The 21127-nt window shown below is 41.4% G+C and overlaps 1 protein-coding gene across 3 annotated transcripts; it reads right to left on the reverse strand.

The window, feature by feature from the left end:
- Nucleotides 1-234: 234 nt before the first annotated feature.
- Nucleotides 235-10611, reverse strand: LOC102264161 (probable G-protein coupled receptor 83). Of its 3 annotated transcripts, XM_014547678.1 has the most exons (5): nt 9660-10611; nt 9012-9137; nt 7657-7790; nt 6626-7235; nt 235-5698 (listed from the first exon to the last, which is right to left on the reverse strand). In XM_014547678.1, exons 1-5 carry the CDS (start codon nt 10083-10085, stop codon nt 5669-5671), a joined length of 1326 nt encoding a protein of 441 aa, XP_014403164.1. In that variant the 5' UTR covers nt 10086-10611; the 3' UTR covers nt 235-5668. The 3 variants fall into 3 exon arrangements, with proteins under 3 accessions (XP_014403164.1, XP_014403165.1, XP_014403163.1); XM_014547679.1 differs by having other exon boundaries at nt 235-7202; XM_014547677.1 differs by having other exon boundaries at nt 235-7235.
- Between the last annotated feature and the right edge of the window lie 10516 nt (nt 10612-21127).

Here is a 21127-nt window from a genome sequence, read left to right on the forward strand (position 1 = left end):
GTGCCAACCAGATCTACTCATATGAGAAGAGCTTGGGACCATTGCTGGATAGCTCAGTTGGTTAGAGTATCCTTCCAATATGCCAAGGTTGTGGGTTTGATTCTAGTCAGGGCACATGCAGGAGTCAACCAATGAATGCATAAATAAGTGGAACAAAAAAAATCAATGTTTCTCCCTTTCTCTATCTCTCTCTCAAAAGTCAATAAAAAATAAAAAAGAAAAGCTTGGAAGTGTTTTTAAACAAATATTTTTATTTACTGTGTGAATACATATATATTCTAATCTACTCCTACTTCCCATGCTCCCACCCACTACACTATCCCCTACCCTGTGCTCCCTCCCCAACCCAACACAGAATCCAAATTCAAACATTAAATGAGGGTACAGAGGAATAGGGACATTAGCAGAGCATATTTAAAGCACAGTAACAAGAAAATAAGTAATGCAGGTATCCCTATTGGGATTACAAAATAATGTCCATTCTTCTATTGAACAAGGTGAGACTTCTCTCATTCTCCTTTGTCAGGATGTCCCATTGCAGTTTGTCAGTATCTTTGCAAGGAGCATCATTTTCTGTGCCATTTAAACATTGCTATTGCAGCTTGCATACAGAAAATGTGGCAAATTCACAGTGTTCCTCCCTGGGAGTCTTCAGTCCCGCAGTCCACACTACAACTACATATACACCATATACCTAGTGTGGGATAAAATTGTGCACATAGGATGTTTCCATCACTCCATAGAGCTTGTGAGCAAGGACAGAGCAGTGGAAAATGCTGAAAAGCTGAAAGTCATTAAGATATCAAATTCATTTTCATCTCATGGAGAGTCCAGTAAGCACTGCTTAGGTAGGTGCTGGAGTAGATAATAAACTTCACTAACTACCTTATACAGTCTAAAAGATCATTTCCTTTCTTTCTTTCTTTATGGGTTATTTTATATTTTTTATTTGCATTTAAAAGGATTTTTTAATACTAAACTTTCCTATTTGAGTTCCAAGTTACAGGTACAAAGGTCTTCACAAACACAACCTCTTGGTTAAAACAACAAAAAGAGTATTCAGAGTTTCCCAACTATTAATGAAGGCTTTACACTACCTTGAAATCAGTATTTTGAGTGGGGAAATCCTCTACAGCAAAGGTCTTGTGGGTCAGCTTGATCTGTATATCTCTCCTGGATGTCATTTAGATCATTCCATAAAAATACTCAAACCAGTGACAACTTTATTTCTAGTAGGATAGAATCCCAAAAGAATAGCTAGATTTACTCCTTAATTTTAAATTCTGCTATAACATTTCAACTTGTCTAGCTAACATATACCTATTTACATAAATCTAAATATGGGCACTTCCTTCAGAATCTGTATCTATTATGTCAAGAAACGCACTTCAAGCTAAAATCTACAGTTTTTCCTCAGTACCCACCTTGGGCATCCAGATAATGCTGTTTCTTTCAGCATCAAGCTTTTCCTAGAATATAAAAAGGCTCCTTTCCAGTGTTTTGTTGTTTTCAGAGCATCTACCCAATTCACCAGCATATTTACAAATGAAATCTGTAGTCTTATCCAGACCCCCTAACAGTTTCTAGTTTTTCAATGCGGGGAAAAACATTGACAACAAACATGTTGAAAAACACCAAAAGGTCTTAACTTTGAGAATCACAAAGTCATAATCACATATAAAATAGTTCTATTATTATTACAAGGACAGGAAGGTTGAACTAGACACAGAACACTCTGAACAAGAGTTATCAGAATAAACTTTACCCCCACTCTCAAACTGTCCAGACTGGCTCCATCTCCTTTCCTTCCTCACATGGCCTGAAGGACGACAGTGTCCATCAATGAGGCTTTGTCTCATAGTCTAGAGATGTCAACAGCCTTCAGCAATGGCAAAGAAGAAAGCAGATGGTCCAAATTTGTAATTATGATTCTTGGTAGTCACTTGCTGATATTAAGGCATGTAACTTTCCTGGAGCATAGGTAACACCCAAGCTTAAAAAGTTCCTCGCAAAGTAGGCAAAGGGACTTCAGCCTTCTGTTCTTCCTACATTATATATGCTAACAAGGGTTTGAGCCCACAGATCTCATTGGCTTTATGAATTCCTCATTGTATTAGAAAATTACAACTTAGGCATTTAATCTTTTCTTTCCTGGCATGGATCAGCAAGATTCTTTTTATGGTAAGGGTTTCTTGAAGCTCTGTGTGTATCTTTTTTTGTCTGTGTATAGTGTATATTCTGTGTACATTTTGTAATTTATATGTGTATAAATTGTTTATGCTCATGTGTATTCAAGTTCCTACTTCCAATTTAAGGGTTTGCTTTTATGTGTGTTTAAGCATAAAATTAAGTATATTTTCTTTTGAGTAATAAATATCCAATTGGTATTATTATATGCATTTGCTAGTAGGACACTTACCATGTTATAAGCTAGAAGTGTGAGTGCTACCCAGATTTTAATAACATAGTGTCAGCATCTACAACAATGTACAAAATAGTAATCTAATCACCCAGAAAAATGATGATGGTTTTGAAAAGATCACAGAGTTCATTTACTCAAACAGATAATTGACTGAAAGAGTGACTAAAAATTAAAATTTAGATTTGGAATATGCATTATGAAAGGACTTGGTCATGTTTATTTTAAAATATAATAAATCTTTGTGTACATTTTTTCTGTATGGATATGCATATATGTAATCTTATATATGTGGGTGTATACCTGTGTTCACATATGTGCATGTGTATAGGTGTGTATAGGTGTATGTGTGAGTTTATGTATATGTGTGAATGCATGCATATGTGTGAGTGAGTATATGTATGACAACACACAAAGATAAGTACAGGATGAGAGGGAATTTTCAATGAAAAAGGCCTTCAGTTCAGAATATCTAAGAGTGAATCTATGTTATACATATACAAATAAGTAACATTTAAAATTGACTACCAGCATCTCAGATATATGTGTCAGGAGATAAATTCCTCTAGTCCAAACATAACCAATGAGGTGTGGCATTGGACCAGCTTCATATAAATCTTAGTTTCATCAAAGCATTTCTTTAAATGTCCTGGATTAGACCAAGGTACAGTTTCATGGCCTTGGACAAAGGCTTGTATGTGCATTTGGATGTGTGAAAAAGGATAATTTGGCAACTTCTCCCATCCATCATTGCTGTTCAACTATACATTTCAAAAAATGGTGTCCTTCTGACAAGAAGGTGACACTGCTAAAACACTATCAGTAGTTAATACACTTTAAACTGTTTCTCAGAAGTGAAAATGAATTTTGCAGAGCTATTCAAACAGTTTTGCTGGGTCTTCCAGATGGCTGATAACCCATGTTCAGAAAAAGGTTGGCCAGGGTGAGTGGTGCAGTCTGTAAACAGACACATATGGGGTTTTGAAACCACAATCCCATAGTTCTTTAGCACCATGCTCAAACCCACAAAGCTAAATGGCTGCACATGGGTTAGAGCCTACGACCTAGTACTCATTAGCACCATATTCCAATTAAATAAGTTCCCCTCAGCCAGAAACTACTTACAATGGTAGCACCCCCAGACTTGGCTGGGTGTTGAGTTCAGATTAGTTGCTGCTGAAAAGAATCTAAGCAAACCCCACAAAAAATTCAAACTACCAAGGGGCCCAATTCTTCAAGCATCATGTACATCACCAAAGCTGATGGGTAGGGAAAGTTGAGGCAGCAGCAAGCTGGATCATCTGTCAAGCATGGAACATCCCAGATATTCAGCTTTACTGAAGTGTGTGTGGGGGAGTGTCTGATTCTTTGGAGGATAAAGGTGGGAATAGGGAGGAGTGTTCCTGGAAAGGAGAACACTAAGTGAACATACAATAACACAGTACTCATTTAAATTATAATGACAACTCTTTTATCTGAACTTCTCTTAAGTCTAAGTAGGTAAAGAAACATATCAGAGCAAGGTATAATTCCTTCAAGAAGCACTGGCTACCTCAGGGTATTTTCACTCTGCTCTCTCCTCATGAAGAAACAGAGTCTTAGACAATCAGCCTGATTGTCCTGGGATGTATCCATCCTGCTAAAAGGAGAATGAGAAAGACAAATCTGTCCTTAGAAGAATGAGGATTTACATAATGAGAAATAAAAAGATATCAGCAGAGCTCACCACTCACAAAGACTACCAATTTCAAAAATAGCTGAAGCTGAAAGGTGAATGTGCAATTTACAATGATGCCACAAGCGGATGTGGTTATCTATTTAGTCCAGGACTTCTCTAAATATTTAGTCCTGTACTTATGTAAATATAGTTCTTTTTAGTATTTTTAGTGTTTTTTTTAATTTTGGTGGTGAGAGTGGGGAGGGAAAAGAGATAAAACATTCATTCATGAAAATGAAAATAGAAAGAAGCAGAGATTAAACTACACTTCTTTCCCCTCAAATTTTTCTTGATCTAAAAAAGGGATGCAATACTTTAGCAAGTATGGAAAATTTCCATAGATTCCTGGAGTTCTGACTTCAAATTAGCCAATTTTTGCTTTCACCAGGTAGGATGACTAGCTAGAAGCTAAACTCCAGTTAATCTGCTTTATGTCCCTGGCTTGCCACTTTCCAGAGGAAACTGAAGGATTAAAAGGACTTTGAATAACATGTCCTTGGTAAAAAGACAATGATTAAGATGAGAAGAAAGGGAAGATGATTGGGGAGAATGAGATTGACGAAAAAACACACATACACTCTAAAGAGATGATGATAACCTGTTCTCAGTACTGCTATGGTCAGTCGCTATGAAGTTCACAGCAAATGGAGCAATAAAACTCTGAAGCCAGCCAGGTGGGCCTGGAACTTCTAAGAATCTCCAGAGTTATCTTGTGGTGATAAAAGTCTGTTCTTACTGTTGTTGTTGTTAGTTATTAGCTATTTTATATTTTTTAGAAGTTATTTTGATTCTTTGGAGGTGGTGGTGAAATATGAAAAGGAGGGGGAGGAGGAAATGAACAAAGCTAAAATGCTGTGCAGATCCCCAGGCTTCCACTAAGGGTTAGAGAAGTCTGAATTCTGAAGATAAGAGAAGAGAGAAATATTGGAGAGAATTGATGAACAATAATTAAAATGCAAGGAGAAAGCAGTAGTTTAAACTATGCATCAGAGTTCAAAGAAGTGAAGGATGAATAGATAGATAATAGAGGAATGAAGAAAGAAGGACAAATTAGAGAAGGGGTGCCAAAGAAGGAAGGGACTCAGGAGGAATGAGGAAGCTGGAGCTGGAATAAGAGGAGTAAAGAGAGAAGAAAATGAAAGATAATTAAGGGAAGAGGAAAGAAGTGAAGAAGATAACATGGGCAGAAGCAGGGAGAAGAGGGGAAAGGAGGAAGGGAAGGGAACAAAGGAGACATGGAAAGAGGGTAAGAAGAAGGAAGGAATTTGTAGGAGGCAGAGGAGGAAAAGGAGGAAAAGGAGAAGGGTGGAACAGAGAAAGTATAAGAGGAGAAGGTGCCAGGGAGAGAAGATAGAGGGGGAGGAAAGGAGATGAAAAGGGGCAGACAAGGATATGAGTAAGGAATCAGGGGGAGGAGGAGAAAAAACACACCCTCATCTTGGCATTTTCCTGACACACACAGTTATACCTTTCAAAGAGCCTTAATAACAATGTCTCCACATGAAAGGCGATGGCAGATAGTTACTTCCTCCTCATCTCTCTTGAGTTGAAATTCTCATAGGCTAGAGGGATGGAAACAAATCAACAGTGAACACATTACACTTTCTCTTTTTCCAGAAAAAGAAAGGCAAGAATAGACAGTACAAGTTTACATTAGATAAGGTATGTTAAATGTAGAGTCAAGAAACAGGGAGAATTTTTGGATTTTGCAGTGCTAACTTGGGCACTTGAATTGTCACTGCATTTAAAGGAAAGCTATCATCAAATTATTGTATTTGCATTCTGGAGAAATAACCCAGGTGATGTGGAGTGAACCATTTAACTGCCTTGTCTTTTCCTGTAAGGTTTCTCATTCTCATTCTTCCATGAGGAGATAAGACTACTTGCATTTATAGGGAGCTCTAAGTTCCTAGAGAACCCAAATAAATTTCAGAAACTATGAATTTCTCTTCTGTTATTTCTCTGGGAAGATTTTGGACACAATATGGACATTGACTTCTTGTTCAGCTAAATAAATATAAGTAATCTCTGGGGGCTCTGAGACAATGTCTAAGATGTCAGAACACAAGTGCCATGGCCAGGTGGGCACACAAAAATGGAGAAGGGAACAGTCTCCAGAATCAGAGATGAAATTTAGGAGACCTAGGTCATAGTGTAACTTTCCTTTGAGTTATGTAAAAACATCTCTGATGAGCCTGAAGATCTAATATCTTCAGTTTACTTACTGTTGGGAGCAAGAAAATGTTGGAAAGGAAACAGGAGAAAATACAAACAGAAGAAAATGAAAGAGCAAGTAAGACACATTTGGTGGCTCACATGGCCCCCATCCCTCAAATTCCAACCCCTTCCTCCATTCCCCCGACCATGTAAAATGAATGAAACTTATTATTTTGGTCCCACCCTATCTGAGTTTTTGAGGATGGATAATCTATCGCGGTCTGGGCAGCTTAAACTCTAGGCACTGAGGGGTAGAGAAAGGAGGTTTCCACCTCTGGGGATGGAGGAGGACTGGGTAGCTCATCAAAATCTTTGAATCGTGGGAATTTGGGCACTCCAGGATTGGGATCCATCCTAGCAGGGCGGTTAGTGGGTGAGGCAGAGCTCAGTTGGCGGTGCTCCCCTCTCAGACGGCTGATTCCATCTAGTAGCATCTTCTGGATATCCATTATGACCTTCTGAACTTCAATATGGAAGCTATCACTGAGCCAGCAATAGATGTAAGGGTTGTAGCATGAGCTGCTAATTGCAAGCCAGTGGAGGAAGAAGTAGAGACCATTGTGGCTTGAGATGGATTCACTAGAGAGCAGCACCAGATAGAGGTTGAGGGGAAGCCAGCAAATAGTGTAGACAAGCACCACCATCATTAGCATCTTCAGACTTTGCTTCTTCTTCCCACGCTGGCAAATGTAGGTGTGGATATTGATGTCATCAACAGCATTATGGATCCACAGTTTTTTGGCCACATGACCATAGACAACCATCAGCACCATCAATGGCAAGATGAAGAAGAGCAAAAAGGTGCTCAGGTCAAGATATTTCCATGTGGATTTTGAAGTGTAGGAGAAACTGGGGAGGCATACAGTTTCTTCAGTTATGTTTCTAGGTTATAAGACAGTCAGAGAAAGAAACATTAACTTACTTTCCCTTTTCCCTTAGCCCCATAGTCAGGTGTTATATGGCAGACAGGCCTTAAGGAAGAGACATATTTACTATTTGTGTCTGTGCTAGGACTGAAGACTAGAGTTATAAAGCAGGGAGTTTTAGTTTTCATCAATTCCAGACATCTCATATGATATATACAGAAACAATGGACCCCAAACAGAAAGTGGTATGCCTAACAACCCATTGTCATGAGAGTTCTTGAGTACTCTTAGTAAATTCCAGTTTAGAGAAATTTATTTTTGTACCCATGTTTTGAAATGTGCTATTCCAGCCCCTATCCCATTCCCCTTATTTCATGAGACTTTCAAGGTCATGGGTTGCTGGAATTCAGACACTGGCCATTCTGTGTTCCTCTTACCCAATCTCCACTTGGTAAAGCTTTTGGTAAATGGCATGTGGCAAAGCAGCACAGGTGCTCACAATCCAGATGATAATGATGCAAACATTGCCTTGCATTGGAGTAATTCGGGATTTCAGGGGATATAGCATGACCTGGAAGAAAAGACCCCAGCCCAATTAAACAATCTATATTAGGGTTACTTACTAGTCATTCTTCAACTGACATTCTTTTGCAAAAGTGCAAAGACTTGGTAGGTGGGTGAATAATGTACTTTGGGTACTAGTTCTGTTGACCGATAAGTGGTATTTTGTTTTATGAAAGAACAAAGTTGGTTAGTGTAGAGAGAAACACATCAATGGGAAGATAGCAATCCAAGTGGACTGATTTCAAAGTTTCTGTCTCCCATTTAGGAGTTCAGTGGAGAAGAGGGATGGATGTCCAAAAGTGTAATGTATTTTTTCTTTATCATATATCGATGGGCGAGCACTCCACATCTCTCTATCCTTTACCCCACTTGGTTCCCTTTATGTCTCTTTCCCTTATCCCTCCATCCCCTCCCATCTTGATCTTTCAATGGTCAGTCTTTCTTTCCTCCCTTCCCCTCTCCTCTCTTCCTATATGTCCTCTCCCATATTCCTTAATCTCCTATTACCTAGATTTCTCTATGGCCACCTCCATCTGGTTCCAGACACAACCCCTTCAATTTTCCTCTATGTTCTTCCCACTGTACTTGTTTCCTGGCTCCCTCCCAACTGATTAACAATATTGCATCTCTAGCCCTATCTCCTTCCTTTTAAGTCACTTCAATCCCTCCTCTCAACTTCTTCTTCCTCAATCTCTCAATTTATTTCCATTTCATTTGCTCAGTTCTCATTCACAGATTTCAAGCCCACCTCCCAGACTCAACCCACCCCCAGCCCTGAAGCCACACCCTGCTCTGACTCATTCTTTTCCTCTTTCTTCCCTTAGCCAGTTCTGCAATGCAGCAAATAAAAAATGTTTTCCATAACAACAACAAAAAAGAAAAAAAAAGAAAAAATATTTTCCAAAGGAGGAGGCCACTTTTAAAAAAATAAATTTTCTTATTGCTCCATCTGTTTTCATAGCACCATATAAAAGATGATGGTATTTTTGTTACATAATATTTGATATGGCAAAAGTCTGTAATTCACACTTTGCAATCCTCCTAATACATACATACATATGTGTGTGTGTGTGTGTGTGTGTGTATTCTCTCTCTCTCTCTCTCTCTCTCTCTCTCTCTCTATATATATAAGAACATTTTAAATTATTTGTGTTCTTAGCTGCTTCCATCTATCTAGAAGAAAAACCTACTCTTTTATAAGACCTGAAAAGCCCTGGGAAACACATACCCGATGTCGGTCCAGGGAAATAGCAGCCATGGTCATCACAGTTACATAGGCACAAGAGTACTGAGCAAAACGACTGAGGTGGCATGTCATCTTCCCAAACACCAAGGAATTACACAGATAGCGCACCTGTGGGAGAAAGGACATGGTGAGGCACCAGGACTCAGCACTGCCTAATTCCCCTCTTACAAGCTCAAAATAGAAGTAGAGAAGCTTCCTTGCTTCACCAAACTGCTGGCATTATTGTCTCAGGAAGGAAATATTTTCACATTGCAGCTCTCATACCCTCTCATCTATTTCCACAGAAACAGCCCAGCTTGAAGACCCGGACCTCATATCACAAAAATTATTAGCCACGTTCCATTCCAAGCACTGCGTTTGAAAGATGGGGAAACTGAAGCTAGGTCTTTGTGACAAAGCTCACCCGAAACAGTTCCCCACAGCTTCCTTAAGCCACACACGTCACTCAGCCTCTGACAAGGCAGGAGATTAATTTAGCAACGCAATCACTATCATGGCTGTAGCTCCCCTCCCCCCAAGTTCCAAACCGTTTACAGCATCCCTCAGTCATTCCTGTCTCTACGCACTTAAAGTTGTGTTTCTGCTCTCATGGCCTGAGCCCCGGGTCGCCCTCTTCAACATCCAGCTTACCATGGTGAAGGGAGAGCTGAGAAAAGCCAGCATCATGTTGGTCACGGAGATGTTGACGACAAAGAGGCCGGTGGCAGTGTGCATCTTCTTGTACTTCAAAATCACATGGTTTAAGACCCAGTTGCCTAGTATGGCAGCAAATACCACTATGGTGTACCCTATTACTAGCCAGAACTGTACCCGCTCATCCTGAGACACCATCTCTGAAGCCAGAGGACCTGCTGTGTCATCCAGGTTGCCAATGTTTGAGATATGGCCGGGTAGCTTATGGATCATGGAGAGCACACTATCCCGGCCTGAGCTACCAACTGCGGATGCGGCATTAGAAATAGCCTGCAGCACCTGGGAGGCGGTGGAGGTGATCAGATCATCAAACCCGCTTGGCACACTCAGAGCTTCAGGGGTGAGCTCGTCCCCATAGCTCATGATGCTGGGGTTTGGGAAAGCCCCTTGGGGCGATTCTGTGGTTGGGGCGTCCAGCTTGACGCCTTTGGAAAACCTCAAAATCTTTAAGCTACTGGGTCAGGGAGAGCCAAGGGAAGAGAGAGGGAGGGATGGGGGGGGGTCTCCACAGTGCGCTGGGCGAGCACTGCTCAGCGTCCGGAGTGGGAGGGGGTGGGTGGGAGGATAGCACGGAGGGGACCCGCAAGAAGGAAAAGACAACCGCTGGACCTGACTCGGAGTGGGCTGAGCTGAGCTGGACAGTGGAGCGCGGGGCTGGCAAATGCGGCTGGCGAATGAGGCTGGCTCCAAATGTTCCTCAGCTTGGGGTGCGCAGGCAGAGCGGGTTCTGAATTCAGGACAGCAGCGCCAGGCGTCCACTGAGCACCGTTCCTCCTTCACGCAGTTGGGGGTCGTTCAGAATAAATTTCTGTCCCCTTGAATCCGTCTGTCTTAGGCCTGCAGGCGCTGTGCTCTGAGCCAGTGAAGTCAGAGCCTCTGCAACCGCACTTTACGCAAAGTCTAAGGGCCTCGCGAGAGAGCCAATGGGGAGCCGCGGTTGAAGCTCCGCCCTGTCCATCCCCGCTGGGGAGCTAAAGGGGTTGGCAAAGTCTTTGCTGCTACAGTCTCAGGCCCCCTCCTTTCGCAGCTCTTCCCTGGCTCTCCCTCCCCCTTCTTGCTGCAGCTGGAAGCCCAGACTTAGGGGATCTTCTCTGGGCAGCCCCCATGATCCGCCTTCTTCACCTTCCTTTGCCCTTACTCTCCTTTTTATCTTCTGCACCAGTGCCCAAAATACCAGCTAGGAGCTGTGGCACAGGGAACTGAGAGGGGGCTGCGGCGACCATGGTGACTACTGACAAGCTGGAGGCCTCATTCGGTACCTGGTTGGCCGTCGAAGGACAGTGGTCACTAGGAAGTGTCTGCACAAATTTTGGGGTTGTGCAAGAAGAACGAGGCAGGGGACAGTTAGAGAATTGGGAGGGGGACATTGTAGAGTCTCTGAGAGCTCAACTGAGGGTGTCTGGAACGGCGTGAATCCAGCATGTTGCTGATGCTATGCTTTCTCCAACGTGCAGCCACCAGCTTCAGATTGCATGCAATGACCCCTGGGTTTTGCGCCCAGCTTCCTAGGGGGACACTACACTTTTGTCCAACACCCAGGGAGTAACAATTTGGGAACTGGATGTGGCATGTTAGTGGGGAGACTGAAACAGTGTGCAAGGAGGGTTTATGATTTGGGAAGCTTTTGCAAATAGATTGATTTTCCCAGAGTCTGATGCTGCAGGGAGTGGGAGATGGAGTTCAGTCTTCAGAGTTGCAGTGGGAAAGAGGCTGGGGTTGGGGGTTCCAAGACTGCTTTTTCTCTTTAGAGTTTCAAGTTGCCTCCTGGAGAAGGAATCTAGAGACATTTAAATCACAACTAGAGCAGTTGAACTGCTTCCCTAGAGGTAGGGAACACAACAGTGCCCTGAGCCTTTCAGAGTTAAAGAGTATTTTTTTTTTTTACCTTACAACCTCCCCCCCGCCCCCAACTAATTTACAAGTAGAGAAAAGGAGGCTTGGGATGGAAAGAGCTTAAGGAAGGTCATACAGATAATTATCTAAAGAACCAGGACTAGAAATAAGAAGTGTGGAACCTGACAGCCCAGGGCATTTTGCTCTGCAGTAAGCTGTCACTGAGAAATCCTGGTGTTTGTTTCAACCATAGTGTCAAGGCTTCCTATCCACCACTTCCACCTCCCACCACTTAGAAGGAGCTGTGAAGAAAGCCAGTAAATGTACCCTTCTTTTCCTAGAGGAGTCAGTAAGGGAACCACATGTTATCAATAACTACTTATTAAGAAATAAGCAGAAATTCATGATCACTATCATCATCATCATTATCATCATCATTATCAACATCATCCAGGAATCAGATTATCAATCAGCCACAAAGGAGGCTAGAAAACTTCTGCAGTGTGTGTGTGTGTGTGTGTGTGTGTGTGTGTGTATGACTGCCCTGGCCACATCCGGCTATTTATGGGTTAAAGAACAGTTAAGGAAGAGATTAGAGCAGTGGTTCTCAATCTTGGCTGCACATTAGAATCACCTGGGAATCCTTTTAAAATCCTGATTTCTGGGCCTCATCCTCTGGAAATTCTGTTTCTTTGTTATGGGGTGGGCCCACAACATTAGTAACAAAGAAACAGAATTTCCGGAGGATGAGGCCCAGAAATCAGGATTTTAAAAGGATTCCCAGGTGATTCTAATGTGCAGCCAAGGTTGAGAACCACTGGATAAGGAATTTTGCAATCTTTCTGGGGTATCCCCACTTGTGGGGAGAGGGCAGCTGACAGATTAACACAGAATAACTAATCAGAAAATCTAACTAAACTAGGTTTTATGAATGGGAGCTAAGTCTTCTGAATATAGTCCTAGGATTGGAAAAAGTATATGGTTATCAGGCAACTTCTTAAAAAACAAATAAAGAAAAAGACCAAAAAGAGGAAATGAAAAAAAATAAGCTGTCTTATTTGGGGTGGCCCTCAGAACAGAGACACACAAATAAACACATTTAAAGAAGTTTATGAATGTTGACTCTACCACATAGATCCACACGAGAGCTGGGAATTATTGATCTCTATTTTGATCCCTCTACAGCTGTTACTGAAGGAAGACTACCAAGAGACATGAGCTGAGCATTCAGGAGGCATTTTCTCTGTGCCTGGCCCTGGGTGGGCTTCCCAAGGGTCTCAAAGGATTCCAAATTTGGTAAGTAATGAGGGGCATGTTGACATGTAGTCAAATATAAGACTTTTCTATATTGGAGAAGTGCAGAGGTTCTGTGGCAGGGGCCAGAGTGGGAGGATCAAATAGGCACAGGCAGAACCCAAGAGCTGAGATACTAAGACATAGTCTGTCCTCCACCAGCCTCTTAGTCATGGTCCTTACCATCTTTGGCCTCTTTGACCCAGAGTTCCTGTATCTCTCAAAAGGGGTACACAATACCTAACTACCAAAGAAGTGGGAATTCCATGCAACAACATTCCTAGATTGGATTTAACAAATAGAAAAATGATGCAGATTATATTATACATCTTCAAACTTTTGACACCACTGCTGTCTTTCTGCATCCCAAGCACTGATGCACATGTGAACTAAAACCCACGAGCTAACTGAAATCTTGCATGGCATCTTTAGTTAGTTAGGGGACAGAGGGAGTACTGAGGCTAATAGCCCATCCATCTACTCACTTCATCAGTGGGAGAGGGGGCTGCCTGGCTGTCTTTGGGCCAGGTGCTGTGGAGGATTGGAAGAAGAGAACTCAGCACAGTCTCTCTTCTTGAGCACCTTACAATTACACTAAGGAAAAGAATCCACCCTTGGGAAAAATTAATTCCAGGCAGGTGAAAAATATGCAGACAGTCAATGTTAGAGGAGCAAGCAGTGTAGGTGTGGCATGGGGCCACTCTTTAGAGGGTGCATAGAAGGGTGGAAATGTTAGAAAAAGAAGGTGAAACACATTACCTTCCTTCTGTCCTAAATGTGAGGGCCACATCATTTGCAAAATTTTCCATTAAACATGTATCTACTATGTTTCAGGCACAATTCAAGTTCCTTAGACCTAGCAATGAATAAGAAAGACGAAGTTCCTACCTTCATAGCACTAACATTCCAGTGGAAGAAGACTGATAATAAAGTAGATAAATAAGATAATCATGACAAGTTTCATCATGATATGTATCATCATGGCAAGTGCTATGAAGAAAATACAATAGATTGAAGTGATAAAGAAAAAGAAACTGGAGTATGTGTAGCTTGTTAGATTCGATGAGATAGGCATCTCTGGAAAGGTGATATTTGGGTTGAGACCTACATGATGAGTATGAACCAACCACGTAAAAATCAGGGTTGGGGAAAGTCATAACAGGCAGAGAGAAGAGCAAGTGTAAAGGCACTGAGATAGAAACAAGTTTGGAGTGTTCAAGAAACAGAATGTAATAAGCAAGGAGAAAAGTGGTTTGAGATAGTTCTATTCTCAAAGAGTAAAAATACTAAAAAATAGGCCTTTACCAGCATAGAGTATCTTATAATCCTCCAAGTGCTTTCTTAATCATTACTTCAACTTTTGGTAGCAACCTTCCCAGTTATATAAAATTATCCTCACTTTACTGACAAGACAAATGAAGCTTGAAAATTATATGCTCTTGTTCACAAAGTCAGGATTTACCAAAACACAGAATTGTTTTGTTTTACTTTGCTTTCTGATCCCATATTTTTTTTCATTATAGACTGTCACATGCCTCTACTCTGCTGATTGCAATGTTGCATTATTTCCACCCTAAGTCTGGCCAATTAACAGTAAGGTGGGGCAGAGAGGTTGAAGGAATCAGCAAGGCATAAAGCACAGCCATAAATTTTAGTATTGGCTGAGTGGTCTTTTTGTGTATGCTGTGATATCTAACATCTATTGGTCTTGGTGGTTTTTAAAACTGCAGGTAGGACACTGGCCACCAAGACAGGTGAAGGAAATTGGCTGGGAAAATGTTATTATAGATTCAGGGAGCATTCAGTGATGCTATGTGGAGAAGGCAGTGTGCTTGGCAGAAAGACTCTCTCATCAAAAGCATATAATTTCAAATACAGTTAAAGACATAATTCATATTCTTTACACAAGAGATCACTAAATAGCTATCTGTCCATCATCTTCCCTTAACTGGTTAACAAAGATTTAAACATTATTTTTCTACGTTTTTGTATTTTTAAAAGGCAATGTTTACCAAATTTATATTGAGAACACTCTCCCTTTCTGTCTCACACTTCTGATAATCTGTTTAACCAGTTAACTGCCACGTGTCCAAAACAAAAACCATCTCCACATGCCACGATATTTTGAATTTAATAAATCAATTTGCAATGAATATTATAAAAATAAATATATTTCTCACAATTTGGGTGGTCTTGAATATTTTCAGCTGAAAATTCTCATGAAAAATGATTTTAAAGTTGGTCAGGGCTGCCACTTAGGGAAAACATTTTTCTTTTATAGATGCACATGGCGTGTGGGGAAAGTCTGCCGCTTGCATTTACAGATGCTTATGGTGTACAATGGGTTAATGAAAAGAACATTTGTCTCTGCTGTCAGGAAACCAAGGAATTTAGTTCTGATAAGGGCAGAAATAGAATGTTATGGAACCAGCTAGAACTGTAAGAAATATTAACCATGCTCTGTTAACCATGATTGTTTTGTTCTGATTAAAGAAGGCACATTCTAACCTGGCTGGCAGTCACACTCAGGACCTGGGAGCTGACCTGGAGATGCAGACCTTCCTCCCCATTTGGAGCTGCCTATTATCATGGAAAGATTAACAACTTTGTTGCAGAATTCAGAGACAGAAACCAGAATCACCAGTCCTTTGAAGATCCCAGCCCTTTTTGCATACCTGCAGGCCTTTGCAAATCTACAGCCTGCTTACCTGTTAACTGTCCATTTGGCCTACCCTTTGTCTATTTCCCCATGTAACCCCCAGCTCTTTCATATCACTAAGCCCTCTGAAGATCCCCAGCCCTTTTGCATATCTGTAAACTGCCCATTTGTCCTTTTTGCCTACTTTCCTTTGTACTTCTACCTATATAAGCAGCTGGCTTATGGTGGGCTGGAGAGCAGATTTTTGTGGATGACCTGCTGCTCTCCCATGCTGCTGGTAATATTGGAATAAACACTCATATATGATTCAACCCAATCTCTGCTTAATTGGCTTGAGTAGTGACAGGCAGCATGGACCCATTGTCTGTCTGGTTACAGTTCCCTCTCTGCTTCTAGCTTCCTTTATAAGTTCAGATAGGTCACTGAGCATCTCTGAGTCTGTTTCTTCAGCTTTAAAACGAGCATAATAATTTCTTTCTGGATTTCATCATAGGATGGATGTGAGACTCATATATGTTTATATATAGGGAAACACTGTTCCCAATCCCAGCTATGACAAAGTATCATTGCTATGCATTCACACCATTGCTTAGCATCTATCTAATACTTGCACCCTCTCTCCAAGCTGCTTACCTTCTTGCCTTAAACATTCAAACTTTGAATTCAGAAATGGCTTCCTAAATAATCATTAGGAGCTGAGAGACTCCAATAAAATTAACTCAACTCTTTTTTTCTGAGATCCAAATGAAGGATAGTAAAAGACAGATGATTGACCATGACAAACAAATCCAGTGAATAATGCCTTCTTTCCATTCCCACTTTACCTCAGGGGCCAACCTTGTATATAATCACTAGCCTGTTGCAACTCAGTGTGATCCCTGGAACAATGGGATCCATATTACCTGGGGTCTCATTGTAAATGCAGAATCTCAGGCCACACAAAATTTTCAGAATCAGAATCTGCATTTTTAACAAGGTGATTAATATACACATTAAGTTTGAGAAACAGCACAATATACTACAAGTCCAAATGTGGCACCCATGCTTTTTAAATGTTTGGTTTGATTGGAATAAATGGGAAGTCAACTAGCCTTAAAAATCAACTAGCACACTGTTTTTCAAACTTAGCCATAAGTTAGAATTGCATAGCTAGATTTAAATAATACTGGTGACTGCTACAAAAGAAGAAAATTATAGGCCAATATCCCTAATGAACACAGACACAAAAGTCTTCAACAGAATATTAGCAAACTAAATCCAGCAACACATTAAAAATATCATATAACATGATCAAGTGGGATTTATTCCTGAAATGTAAGGTTGGTAGATTAACTGCAAATCAACAAACATGATACACCACATAAAAAGGAAAGATCAAAATAATATAATCATAACAATAAATGCAGAAAAAGCATTTGAAAAAATCCAACACCCACATATGATAAAAACTCTCAGCAGAGTGGGAATAGAGGAAACACCTCAACATAATAAAGGCCATATATGACAAACCTACAGCCAACATCATACTCAACAGGAAAAAACTAAAAAGTGCTTCCCTTAATATCAGGAGTAAGACAGAAATGTATGCTTTCACCACTATTGTCCAACACAGTACTAGAAGTACTAGCCACAGAAATCAGACAAGAAGAAAAGATAATAGACATCCAAATTGGAAAGGAAGAAGTAAAACTGTTATTATTTGCAGATGACATGATACTATATATAGAGAACCCTAAACAATTCATTATAAAACTAATAGAACTGATAAAATAAATAAAATAAAGTAGCAGAATACAAAATAAATAGTCAAATCAGCTGCATTTTTATACATGAATAATGAAATAGCAGAAAGGGTATCTAAAAAAAATCTCATTTACAATTGCACTAAAAACAAACAAAAAAACATGTACTCAGAAAAATTATATGATACTGAAGAAAGAAAATAAGATAATACAAATAAATGAAAGCATATTCCATGTTCATGGATAAGAAAAATTAATATCATTAAAATGTTTATACTACCCAAAGCAATCTATACTAGTAGATTCAGTGCAATTTATATAAAAAGGCAAATGGTGTATTTAACAGAACTAGAACAGAAAATCCAACAATTTATATGGAACTACAAAAGACCCTTAACAGCCTCAGCAACCTTGAGAAAGAAGAACAAAGTTGGAGGTATCATACTACCTGATATCAAACTATACTACAAGGACATAGTAATCAAAATAGCATGGTGCTGACATAAAAACAGACATATAGATCAATGGAACAGAATACAGAGCCCCAAAATTAACCCTTGCCTTTATGGTCACTTAATATTTGACAAAGGCGGCAAAAATACACAATGGGGCAATGATAGTCTATCCAATACATGGTGTTGGACAAATTGGACAGATAAGTGCACAGAAATGAATCTAGACTAGATGCTTATACCATACACAAGAATAAACTCACAATGGAATAAAGACTTAAATGTTAGACTTGAAAGCATAAACTCCCAGAAGAAAACATAGGCAGTAAAATCTCAGACATTTCTCTTAGCAATATTTTTTTCTGATATATCTCCATGCAAAAGGGAAACAAAATAACAAGTAAATAAATAGGATTACTACATCTAACTAAAACATTTTTGCACAGCAAAGAAACCATTAACAAAAGGAAAAGACAATCTACAGGATGGAGGAAGATATTTGCCAATGATACATCTGATAAGGGGTTGAATCCAAAATTTATAAAGAACTCAAATAGCTCAACATCAAACAACCAATCCTATATAATAAAAGCCTAATATGCTAAGTGACCGGTCGTCCGGCCGGCCATTCAACCAATCAAAGAGTAATATGCTAATGATATATTAAGGCTGCTCAACCACTCGCTATGATGTGCACTGACCACCAGGGAGAAGATGCTCCAACCGGTAGGTTAGTTTGCTGCTGGGGTCCAGCTGATGGGGACTGAGCAAGCAGGGCCGGACACACCCTGGAGCCCTCCTGTGGTCCCTCCCTGGCTGGCTAACCTCCCGTGTCCCTCCTCACCCCAATTGTGCACCAGTGGGGTCCCTCAGCCAGATTTGTGCCTCTTGCAATCTGGGCTGAGGGACTCCTCTCCTCCCCTGAGTGCATGAATTTCCTGCACCGGGTCTCTAATGAAAAAATAAGCAGAAGGCCTGAATAGAGGCCTCATACAAATGGCCAATAGACATATGAAAAATTGCACAATGTCATCAGACAGATGCAAATAAAAACCCCAATGAAATAACACTTCATACCTGAAAGAATAGCTATCATCAATAAATCAATAAACAACAAGTGTTGGCAAGGATGTGGAGAAAATGGGACACTCGATCACTGTTGGTGGAAACAGTGGTTTAGCCACTGTGGAAACAGTGTGAAGGTTCCTCAAAAAACAAAAAATAGTGAGCTCCAGCACCAGGCCTCCTCACCAGCCCACTGGGACCCAGTGGCCTAGGATCCGAATCCAAGACCCCGCAGTAACTACAAGCCAGGGGGAACCCTGTGTCCCACCCCTTCCCCAGACCCCAGAACCATGCTGCTAGCCTGACCAGGAGCCACTTAGCACCTGCTCCACCCCAAGCTCCGGGACCTGCTGCCAGGGCGACCTGGAGCAACACAGAGCATGTCCCACTCCAGGAGAGCGCGGACTGTGTAACCCAGAGCAACCGGTGCCTGCTCCACCCCAGCCCCCTGGACAGCCCTGCTGGGGTGACCCGAGCAACCCATGCCCCGTTTCACCCAAGCCCAAGTGGCGACCCAGAGCACCCCAGCACACGCTTCACTCAGGGCCACAGGGGAGCTCTGATTGTATGACCCAGAGCAACCTGGCCCTCTCCAACCCGGCCCCTGGGACAGTCCTGCCAGGGCCACCCGCCATCTGGAGCAACCCAACGAGCACCTCATTCTGGGTGACAGAAGAGCTTGGACTGAGCGACCCAGGGCAAGGCACTGCTGCTCCACACTGAGGAGGGGCGAACTGGAGCAACCCAGCGCACATCTTACTCCGGGCTACAAGAAAGCAAGGACTGTGTGACCCAGAGCAACCTGTGCCCACTTCACCCGGAGCCCAGGGTCTTGCTGCCTGGGCAACCTGGAGTAACCCAGTGCACGCCCCACTCAGGCCACAGGGGAGCTCAGACTGTGTGACCCAGAGCAACCCTCACCTGCTTTTCCCAGGCCCCTGGGGCAGTCTTGCCGGGGCAACCCTGAGCAAGCCAATGTGCCCAGCCAGGGGACACAGGACAGCACTCCAAGTGCACTACCAGAGGGACCTAGGGTGCTACCCTGCCACGGGTATCAGGGCCACATAGCGAATTGAATGCCAGAGGGCTCTGGGTACTCACAAGGAGTCGCACACCAGAGGAACTGTGAATTCTGTGAATGCACATACACCACCCACAGCATCTGAAGCAGACAACTGAGGGATTATATCCACGGGAAAAGGGGATACAACTCAGAGCAGAGACAATAAAGGTGTAATACTCAAACATTTGGGCTAACAATTTCTGAACCATTGCCCTGACTGGGTCTTTTTTATTTTTTTAATCTGCCTTGCTTTTTAAAATTTTTTAAAAATTCTTTATTGTTTAAAGTATTACATAAGTCTTCTTTTTCCCCCATTGATTTCTCCCCTGGCGCCTCCAACCCCCGGCACATGCCCTCACCCCTCCCCACCTGTCTGTGTACATTGGTTATGCTCATATACTTGCATACAAGTCCTTTAGTTGATCTCTTACCCCCTCACCACCCGCCTTCCCTCATAGGTTTGACAGTCTCTTCGATGCTCCTATGACTCTGGTTTTATTTTTGTTCATCAGTTTATGTTGTTCATTATATTCCACAAATGAGTGAGACCATGTGTTATTTATCTTTCTCTGACTGGCTTACTTCGCTTAGCATAATGCTCTCCAGTTACATCCATGCTGTTGCAAATGGTAAGAATTCCTTCATTTTTATAGCAGTGTAGTATTCAATTATGTAGATGTACCACAGTTTTCTAATCAACTGATCTGATGATGGGCACTTAGGCTGTTTCCAAATCTTAGCTATTATAAATTGTGCTGCTATGAACATAGGGGTGCATATATCTTTTCTGATTGGTGTTTCTGTTTTCTTCGGATATATTCCTAGAAGTGGGATTACTGGGTCAAATGGGAGTTCCATTTTTATTTTTTGAGGAAATGCTATACTGTTTTCCACAGTGGCTGCACCAGTCTGCATTCCCACCAGCAGTGAAAGAGGGTTCCTTTTTCTCCACATCCTCATCAACACTTGTCGTTTGTTGATGTGTTGATGATAGCCATTCTGACAGGTGTGAGATGGTACCTCATTGTTGTTTTGATTTGCAACTCTCAGATTATTAGTGATTTTGAGCATGTTTTCATATGTCTCTTGGCTTTCCTTATGTCTTCTTTCGAAAAGTTTCTATTGAGGTCCGTTGCCCATTTTTTGATGGGATTGTTTATCTTCCTTTTGTTAAGTTGTATGAGTTCCCTATAAATTTTGGAGATTAAACCCTTATTGGAGATAACATTGGCAAATATGTTCTCTGATGCAGTGGGCTTTCTTGTTGTTTTGTTGATGGTTTCTTTTGCTGTGCAGAA

Source organism: Myotis brandtii, unplaced genomic scaffold (genome assembly GCF_000412655.1).
Source record: "Myotis brandtii unplaced genomic scaffold, ASM41265v1 scaffold480, whole genome shotgun sequence".
Lineage (NCBI taxonomy): Eukaryota > Metazoa > Chordata > Mammalia > Chiroptera > Vespertilionidae > Myotis > Myotis brandtii.

What these genes read in the sequence shown, in the direction of transcription:
- LOC102264161 (XM_014547677.1), bottom strand. Translation starts at nt 10,085, where the DNA reads ATGAGCTATGGGGACGAGCTCACCCCTGAAGCTCTGAGTGTGCCAAGC. An exon ending in TTTCCCTGGACCGACATCGG is followed by an intron (nt 7,791 to 9,011) that starts GTATGTGTTTCC and finishes CTTTTCTTCCAG; the next exon opens with GTCATGCTATATCCCCTGAA. An exon ending in CTTTACCAAGTGGAGATTGG is followed by an intron (nt 7,236 to 7,656) that starts GTAAGAGGAACA and finishes CTTATAACCTAG; the next exon opens with AAACATAACTGAAGAAACTG.